At 40.3% G+C, this 9,717-nt stretch overlaps 1 protein-coding gene across 1 annotated transcript; it reads right to left on the minus strand.

The window, feature by feature from the left end:
* Positions 1-260: 260 nt before the first annotated feature.
* LOC149827099 (polygalacturonase At1g48100-like) lies at positions 261-5,647 on the minus strand. Its single transcript, XM_090019169.1, has 7 exons — positions 5,383-5,647; positions 4,119-4,250; positions 3,839-4,000; positions 3,361-3,408; positions 2,133-2,340; positions 1,413-1,603; positions 261-927 (listed from the first exon to the last, which is right to left on the minus strand). The coding sequence occupies exons 1-7, from the start codon at positions 5,635-5,637 to the stop codon at positions 535-537; spliced, it is 1,389 nt and encodes a 462-aa protein (XP_089875295.1). The 5' UTR covers positions 5,638-5,647; the 3' UTR covers positions 261-534.
* Positions 5,648-9,717: the final 4,070 nt, after the last annotated feature.

The following is a 9,717-nucleotide window of genomic DNA, read 5'->3' on the forward strand; positions in this document are numbered from 1 at the left end:
TCCTTAATTCTTCTCGCTTTAGTATGTTTTGCCTCCGTCAGAGAGTGTGATGTACATGGCTCATTTGCTTTTGATCAAAGATGCACTGAGGACCAACGGGGGCTCCGCTTGTCTGCTAGGAGCATCTAGTGCACGTCACCTTGTGTTGGGTGGTTGCAGGTTCAAAACCCAATGGTATAGTTGTATAACCAGTAGGGCCCCAGCTTGCCTTTAAAAAAAATAAAAAAGATGCTCTGATGCCACTATCAGCTTAACATATATGATCAGGAGAAAGAAAAGTTAATAACAAATATCAATACAATACCCATTCAAAATTAGTATAAACAATTACATTGTTGGTGTGCAGGGTTGAAGTAACATCACAAGATTCACAACCACACATACATATACAACGTATCTTGGTAGGTGCACTCTATTGCTAAACTAAAGCTCCTGCTACTACTCACTAAACCACATAACTGGTGTCAAATTTTTATGCCTCTTGCTTCTATAGATGCACATGGCCTTATGAACCATACGGTATGCTAATACTGATCAGCATGAGTCATGGTCTGCTAGAGTATGAGCTTTAGCAGGCTTTCCTGCCATCAGACAATCTATTGGAGGCTCTGTGGGAGTTTCCAATTCTCCAAATGCTTGCCAACAAAATGGATCAGACATGTGGTAGGTCTCTTGAATTGGAAGAAGTGAAATAGTGTTTAGGATCACATCCGTGCATGGGACATCATCACTGCATGCTAAGTGCACCGGTTTAACAGTGTAGGTCCCCTGTACCCTCTCATATGTTATGTCAGAAAGCGCGACCGCAGACGTCTGGTTGCTGCAAGAGCTTCGGTCGCAATAGAATTGGTCGATCACGATTGGAGATTGTACCTCAGAGACCTGGATGTTCGAGAAGAGTACACCTTGAACAAAACCTGAACCTCCCTGCGTATTAATTTACTGAAGTGTTAGGCTAGAGGAAGGGCTAGAAGCTCTGGTTAGTCAGGGTCAATTGATGACCTAAAACTCGTAGACATCACTCACCCTGATGTGAGCCACACAACCAAGTTGGTTGGAGTAATTTAATGGCTCACCAAACTGTAGTGGTCTCAGGATTGGTCTCCCAATCGAGTGCACTATGCAATTGGTCCGAGTCCACTATCGACCAACCAAGCAGGAATCACAAAGTTGGCTTGGCTTGACTCACTAACAGACATGGTTAAAACTTTAGGTGATGGGGCCAAGTACTTTACAAAATACTCGGGTCACACAAAACACAGAAAATCGAGACAAGGGCAGCAATTTTCTGTGTTCCGAGAAATTCGAGTACTTTACAAAGTACTTGGGCTCGATCACTGGATCTGCTCTGAGAGTGAAACAGTAAATGGTCCAGATTCAATAGCCATGGTGAAAATTTGGTGGGTTTTTACCTGCCAAGTCTTGATTCTGACTCCTGTCAATGTGCCCTGCAGCACTATGTCTCGCACGGTCACATTGGTGACACAAGCCCTGGTGTTGTCCCTCCCGAGCCCTCCGATGCTGATCCCATGGCCAGGCCCACAGTTGAGGTTGTGTAACCGTATATTCGAGCAACCACTTTGTATGGATACACAATCATCCCCTGCTCAGGTGCAACTATGTTAGCTTTAATTGCTGGCTCTATTGTATCATGAACTCTGCAAAACCATGCAAGAGTATGCACTGCATAGCAAATGCCCAGCCTTGGTAATCTTGATTTAATTAGGGATGTAAACAGTTCAGATTCGGTTCAGATGTAGGCATTATCGAATCCGACCCAATCAGACATCAATTGTGTTAGTATTGGAATGGAAAAAATTTAAAACTGAATCTGGAGCAGAATAGCTTAAATTCCAAATCAGATATAGCATTTGCATGAAAGAATCTTGGAATTTAGTTCAGATTGGGATTCAGAACTTTTTTTTTTCTTCCCGGTAGGCAAGCTAGGATTTGAACCCGAGTCTCTTCGGTTATGATAGTGTGACATAATCATTCAGATTCTGGCAGGGATGTCAATTCAAATCCCAATATTAATTGGTGGGATATCTGACCTGAATCGGAAACCGTTGACATCCCCAATTGACATGGATTCTTAAAATGATAAAAATACCCTTTAAAATATGGATTATTACCGCAAGACAAGTTTGAGTGATGGACTACCACATCCACTGAGTTCTGCAGATGGATCCCGTCAGTATTTAGGCTATTCCCCGGGGACGAAATAGTCATATTATAGACCGAGACGGCCGTGCAGCTGTCGAATTTTAGGTGGCATTGAGGGCTGTTTAGGATCGTGAAGCCCGTAACCGTCACGTTGGTGCTTCCATAAAACCTGAGAACCTGAAAGAGGAGCAAGAAAACATAAGAGAAGCTGACGTTGCTCTTTCATTAACCTACAATTAACTCTTCTCTTCTCCACCACCGCGGTAGATACCCATATGGTCAGGGCCCAGGATCGAATCCCGCTGGCGCATGAGGACTGCTGTTGCTTTATCATGTTTGGTACACGTAAGGCTGGATGGTCGTGTTGTCAACCAAGAGTTTAAACTCGTGTAAGGAGGTGAGCCCATTAAATGGTCCAATTCTTCATGAGGGTTCTTTCATCATAAAAAAATTTACAATGAACTGTTTGCCACACCTGCATGAGTTGCCGGAGTGGTAGTGGACTTGGAGAGTTGTTGATTTCTTTGTCTTAGGTTCAACTCAAGAGGGCTTGGATGTTGGTGAGCCCACCCGCAAAAAGACTTGAACTTTGTCATAAAAAAATTAGAACATTAAACTTTTTCTCCTATTGATAAATCACAAGTGTTTTGAATAAAATGATAATTTTATTTTCTTTAGGCAAATATTTTAGTCTTTGGCTTGCAGTCTATATCACAGACACATGCCATTTTTGACTTGCGATCCTGGTGACAAGTGCATATATTAACACATGATTTTTTTTACGACTAATTAGAACCCTCCAAAGTGAGAAAAACTCCGGGTGGAGCCTCAAGACCACCCTGCCATATGTGGCCCACCTCTGAAAGCTAGTAAGGTTTGACATGATGCCTTCATCTCAGCACCCTCATACATATGGTTATTAATTTAATATTTTAAAATAATATTTAATATTTTTGAATAATATTACAATAAGAAAGCATTTTTAAATATTAAATATGAAATTTAATTTTTTATTAATGAATTTTTTTAAAAATTTGTTCCATTTTTTTTCAAAAATACCGTGTTAAGTTATGTTAAAAGTGAAATTTTTTTAAGAACTCTTCCAAGAAAGCACCATAATACTGCGGTTGGTTCTCTATAATAGTAATTTTCTGATAGATCTTGGACTATATATGAGCTAAGAAAAGAAATCCTAACCGTTGGTTTGGTACTTGGCATCCCCATATGAAGCATCTCATTGATTACCTGCGAAAAAACAACAACAAAATCACCACCTGAGAATTGAGTGCTGCATGAAAAAACCTCTGTACATAAAATTTCTAATGGGGATAAATTTGTCATCTTGGTTTTGGGGACTGTATTTGGGAGCGTTTTGGCATTTATAAAGATTCACAAGAACCTTAGCCTGACCCAAGTGCATGCCCTAGGGTTTGCATCACTGGACAAAACTCGTCTGGGATAGTGACGTCCAGGACAGCTTTAACACCCTTACGCGTGTGACAAAGAGTGTCCGGCCAAAGTGGGGCTCAAGGACCTCTTGAGTCCTGGTTTGGCGGGGGCATCCATGTCCATTATTTGAAGTGGGATGTAGATTCCATGTTAAACGGGACACAATGGTCCCGCATTCCTTGAAATGACCAAAACACCTTTAATAAACTATAGTAATGTTAGTTACCGGGTTATATGACTCAGTGCCACCCCACCAAGCAGCACCACGGCCATCGATGATGCCCTGTCCTTGAACCGTTATCGCTCTTAGCTTGGTGAACTCGAGCCACTGCAGCAACCCTGAGCCCCAGGCTCCCGGGCTTGTTGGCGCGACTATAGTGCCGTCCAGCTGCAACAAATCTTGGCCGTTAAGCTTGTATAAGCTGATTATCATACACAGCTGTTTATGAACTTTTCTTACACAAAACGCTTGTTAATTAGTTAAAATTCTTTGCCATTAGACTTGCCTGGAATATGATATTGGGCTCGCAATATGGGCCGGAAAATGAGATCGGTCCGACGAGGAACTCGTACCCGGCTGGCACTACCATTGTGGATGACTCCACCTTGCATGCAGCGGCCCATGCTTCTTGAAATGCCTGCACACCAGATACCATATTTAGGGATGTCAATGAGTCGTGCTTGGATCAGATATCTGACCCGATTACTTGGATTCCATAAAGCAGTTAGATTCGATTAATAACTGGATTTGGATCCAATTTTGTCGCATGCATGCAGTAATGCCTAGACCCGAACTCTGTGGTATGAACATAGAGATGACATTGGGGATGAGTGGAACCGATTTTGGAAAATTGATTTCATCTTCTTCATTTACCAAGGAAGATGTGCCCCTGATTTTAAAGCCAAACTAAAGCATTATTGCGAAATTATCTCCTTTATATCTGTAGGTGAGCACATGATCGAGAATGACGATAATCAGAATAAAGATGAATTATCTAAATGTCATTAGTGAGCATGCATGTCACGTTATTCAAATGGCGACATTTTAATATAAATTATCATGACATGCATCCTTCAAAGTTTAGTTTTAAAGGCATGTTTATATTGGTCACTTCATGGTTGAGATTCCAAAAGTTATGGTTGTTGGTCACAAGGTGTGATCAATTTTCACAGGATTCAAAGGGAGAAAAGTGCTCTCAAGGAAAAATAATCATGATTACCACCGAGGTGGTATCCCATGTGGTAAGCTGGGTCCCGTGTCAGATGAAGGCCCAAGATCGAATCTCTCTGTCACATGAGGCGACTGTTGTTCTGGTAGGGGTCCACCTAACCTCAGCTTGCCTTTCAAAAAAAAAAAAAATTAATAATCACTTTCTCATGTCTTAGTAAACTTGAGAACGTGCTGTGATTGTGTTGCAATCACATTGAAGGTGAGGAAAAATCCAAAATTCATGAGGCATTGAGAACATTTCCCTAGATAGAAAGAAATGGAGAAACAAGGCTCGTAAATTAAGCTGAATTCACGTGTGCGTGTGCACACACAAAAACATGTAATGATAATGATAATAAGAATAATAATGTTTTCAATGAATTTATTGTTTGATGCAGCAACATGTTTTGATTTTTCACTACTCAAGAATTATTGTTTTGGCATTTCATACCATTCATATATAGTGTTTTGATCTAAGATTTTAATTGCTTTAGCACAATGCTCCATAAAACTAAGGTCCAAAACAAGAAAATAAGCAAGCGGTAATAAAATTAAATTACCGCGGTGTCATCGGTGCTGCCGTCACCTTTTGCTCCAAAATTGAGCACGTTAAAAGTGGCGGTATCGTCTTCGCTAGCGAGTAAAGGAAGGAGAGAGGGTGCAGGTGCCACTTGTGAGAGACTTCTTCCACCACCACCAGGTTTCTGTTTCCAATGACCCATCCTTTTTGCAGCACAACCATGGAAACTTAAAAGCCAAAGTAGAGAAGAGAAGAGAAGAAGAAAAGAGAGGTTCTTAAGTGAAGCCCCTGCCATTTTTTTGTTTATCTTAGTGTTGTAGTCATACCCAAGAGGGCTTATATAGGGTCGTCCGCACACAAAACAATTTTGTATCTGAAATGTCTGTTTTACCCTTGTTTGTTCATGAAACGTCCTTGGGGTCCCAAAACAAAATGACTGTTCTTCATAATGTGATCACGAAAGGTTTAACTTGTTCCTAGGGTGGATATCATACGGGCTATGAAATGACCAACTTACCCTTGGAGCTTGTGGTTTACAGTGCATGTTGAATTGCAGTTATTTTAACCTGGAGGCATTTTGGTCACTGTCTTTCAAATAGGAGAAGTAACATCGAGTTTACGTACGTTGCATGCCTCTAGTTAGACATGATCACATGCATTGGCATGTATGCATATGCAAACGAATCTCTCTCTCATGGTTTGATGTGGATGTTGCTTACGCCATGCATACGTTATGCAAGCTCACAAAACACAAGAGAGCAGTTATGGTGATATTGTATATGATTAATGATCGGTTATATTTAATCCCCACCACACCTTTCACTCGGCAATCGTGAGATATGAGAGTCGGATTTCATCATTGCGACACATCGAATTGTGATCAGGTGCGATGTGATTTCACACTTTTTGTGTGCTACTGCCACCAATTAATCAATCACTCACCATCTTTGGCATACAGCCTGTCGGCTGTGGGACCAACATCAGCAGCAATCACATTGCACTTTATCTCAATTTGACGTAGTGATGAAATATAGCATATGATAGTAACTACTAAGCACAAACTTCTACCAGATTCTCTCTCCCTCATGTGAATCGTTGCTTACACTACGCATGCAAGTGCCTGTGCTATGCATGTTTGGCTGTTATACATACACATCGCATAAAGCTTTCATAGAAAGAGGCAAACAAAATGCATGTGCATACTTTCAAGCATGCATATGATGTATGCAATGTTCTGCTCTAACGAAAAAGTGTAACGTTTTTTCTCCATCCATTCATGGTCATTGTAATGTTCAAGCTTTACAGAATATGCATAAAGTGTGCTTACGATGTTTCAGTACGAGGAATGATCGTGTCCTAAACTCTAACTCTAGTGTTAGTATCTTGTTTTTTTTTTAAATTAAAAAAAAATACAAATTATGTAAATAAACATTTTAAAAAAATTTATGAGCATATATATATATATATATATATATATATATGCGCACAGGTTGACAATCAGTATCATGAACACATTGTTATGCACAACCAGTGGCGTAGCTAGGATTCATGTGTGTGTGTGGTGGAAAAAATATATATATATATATATATATATATAGTGGTTTTGTACACACTCTTGTTTGCTTATATTTAGCCATTGATTGGTAAACCTTACCATACAGAAGTGCTAAGAATAATTTATTTATTAAAAAGTTATATCATTTTTAATACATTATAAGATTTTATTTTTGAGATGATGAAAATCAAACAGCTCACAATTCATGAAAATAAGGGTGGTTATAAAATGGTATAAAATATCATACTGGAATAAACTTTGACACATGAAAATATTAAATATAATATACTAAACATGATCAAATGCATGCGAAAACATGTTTCGAGCTAAAATGGGACGAAACCCCACGGCATATGGGCATGTCCACATACCTGCATGTAGAATGACAGGCTGCAACACAAAAGTTTTGATCTCAACCACAAAAGTTGGGTGGTGATCATCAGCCATTTAATCCACAGATTTCTCCCCTTCCCTTTTGTTGGCCTCTTGATGTGTTCATCTTTTTTGTTTGATTGGCGCTGCTTTTGGAATTTTAATTGGTGGTGTTTCTGTTTGCAAGGAAGGGCAAGGGCCAAACTGGAAGGCATGCGAGGCGTCGCCATCGATGGCAACTGCTTCTCCGGCCCCTTCCCTCACATGCAACAGTCACGGGTGAGAATTAAGAGGCCCCCTCTCTATTTTGTCTTCATAATCACCAAAATGACAAAATCTCACTCTCTTGCTTCTTATTCTTGTCCACTTATCTCACATAATTCGAATGAAAATTTGATATCTTTCCATCCAAGGAAAAGCCATAAAATATTGCTATTAAAAAAAATATTCTATTGGTTCCAACCGAAACTCACCATGCAACTCGTAGCATGTCTGCCAATTTGTTCATTTTTTCTATTTTTCTAAAGAATATTGTGTCCACGAGGTCTCCAACTTCCCGGTTTGGGGCGACCAAGGTTCGAAGCCCACAAGGGGCATCTCTTTCCTGGAAAGAGAGACCATAAAAGTACCAACCAAAGGCTAGGACAGATCAAGTGAAATGTGATTGCACACTTTTGGTATGCTGCTGCACCTGATTACACCCCCAGCTGCTTTTGGGCCCCACAGCTGACAGGCTGTATTTCAATAATGGTTGATGATTAAGCACACTAAAAGTGTGCAATCACATTGCAAAGCGTGTACTAGGTGGTGGAGGGTTTACCCTTGGCCTAGCCCCCCAAAAATCACAGTGAGTATTGGATCTGAACCCACTGGATGAAATTAGACCGATGTAAGGGCAGAGATTTGAATCTGAGGTGGACCCATCGTGTTTTTTCCTGTGTAAGAAACGAAGAGCCATGATTTATTGGCTTGGCAAGTTGGAATGGAAGACCGAGAGGTCATCATAGAACCATATTATACATCTGGACCCGGATCCTAATCCAAACTACATCGCCATAATGTTAACCTTTAATTCTGAGTTTGTGATAAACATATATAGAATCTGGATCTTGGTTAAGTTTTCAGGTCCAGATTCATGTAAAAGCATTTTGGATATCATATGTGATAGAGGCAATCTTTTGTCATTTAAAAATTTGAGTGGGGTATATTTGCCAAACCGCATTCTCGGCGGCATTTTCGACATTCGTTTATAGCGAGATGCCAATTGACTGACCGTACCGAAATATACGGAAGACATACCATGAATACGAAGAAACTGAGGAAATGCCACTCATCAGATGACTAAAATACCCTCAACGACTAACGCTGAAAACAAGTATGGATATGGATCTGGTACTCTTTTGATTCATATCCATTTCAAGGATATGGTTTACTAGTATCCTTTATGATTGGTAGACATAGGACATGGACGTTACATTTATGCCTAACTGGATATGGATATGGTTCTTTTTTATGCTTAGTCAAATTTTGGACTTGTAATTAATTACCCTTTCTTTGTGCTAGATATGTACGATTCTCAAAAATTAAATGAATGGTGTAAGACTCAAATGGGTAGGATGAACAATATTCATCTCATCTTAGATGGATCTGGATTTGGCCCATATCTAAAACAATGACAGCAAACTTGGACATGCACTTGGTCAGAAGACATACTGCTTGGGATTTAAAAAAACGAAAACCAGATCCAATATTTGAAGTTGTGTACAAGTTGGTCCTTGTGTAATACGTCAGAAGGATATAGCTGTCATATTTAGAAAGGAGGACATATTAGTCATTTCCTGTTTGCGCATTCTACACCACACGCTAACGTCCTCGGCACTGTTTGGTTGGAGAATGAAGGTATGAAAAGAATTTTCTTGACAGTATTGAGTTGTCTCGGCATGAGGTTGTCCTCGTGTGAGGCCATGATTTGGGTTGGGCCACTGTTTATGTTCATTGGACCCACTAAGTATCCATAATTGATCTTAGAGGGTCCACTGGACCAGATTGTGAGGTCCCGTGACTCCTACGAGGCAATGATAGCGAACTGGGCCGTCCGTTGCGATTCGCTGGGGCCCACAAGTCATAGGTGAGGTCCCCTCGGCTTGTCGAGTCCAAGGTATGCATGTGATCCTACTGGATTGTGTGGTTCTGGATCCGATATCTCTGCGTCATTATTTGGAATGATAACTTGAATTGTGGATAATCCAATGTCATCCCACTCAAGCAAGTCTGGATCCTTAATTCATGGAACTCCTCTCAACCTCTTGCATCGGACCCGAAGGTCATGCTAGCTATCCTCCCTTTGATCCATTCTAAATCCAAATACGATAAACTAGATCCATATTCTGATCCATAAAAGTTATCTATTGCATGATTTTCAAGCCAAATATGAGCCTGGTCTGGATC

Source organism: Nuphar pumila, chromosome 10, assembly GCF_984573655.1.
Source record: "Nuphar pumila chromosome 10, dmNupPumi1.hap1.1, whole genome shotgun sequence".
Taxonomy (NCBI): Eukaryota; Viridiplantae; Streptophyta; class Magnoliopsida; order Nymphaeales; family Nymphaeaceae; genus Nuphar; species Nuphar pumila.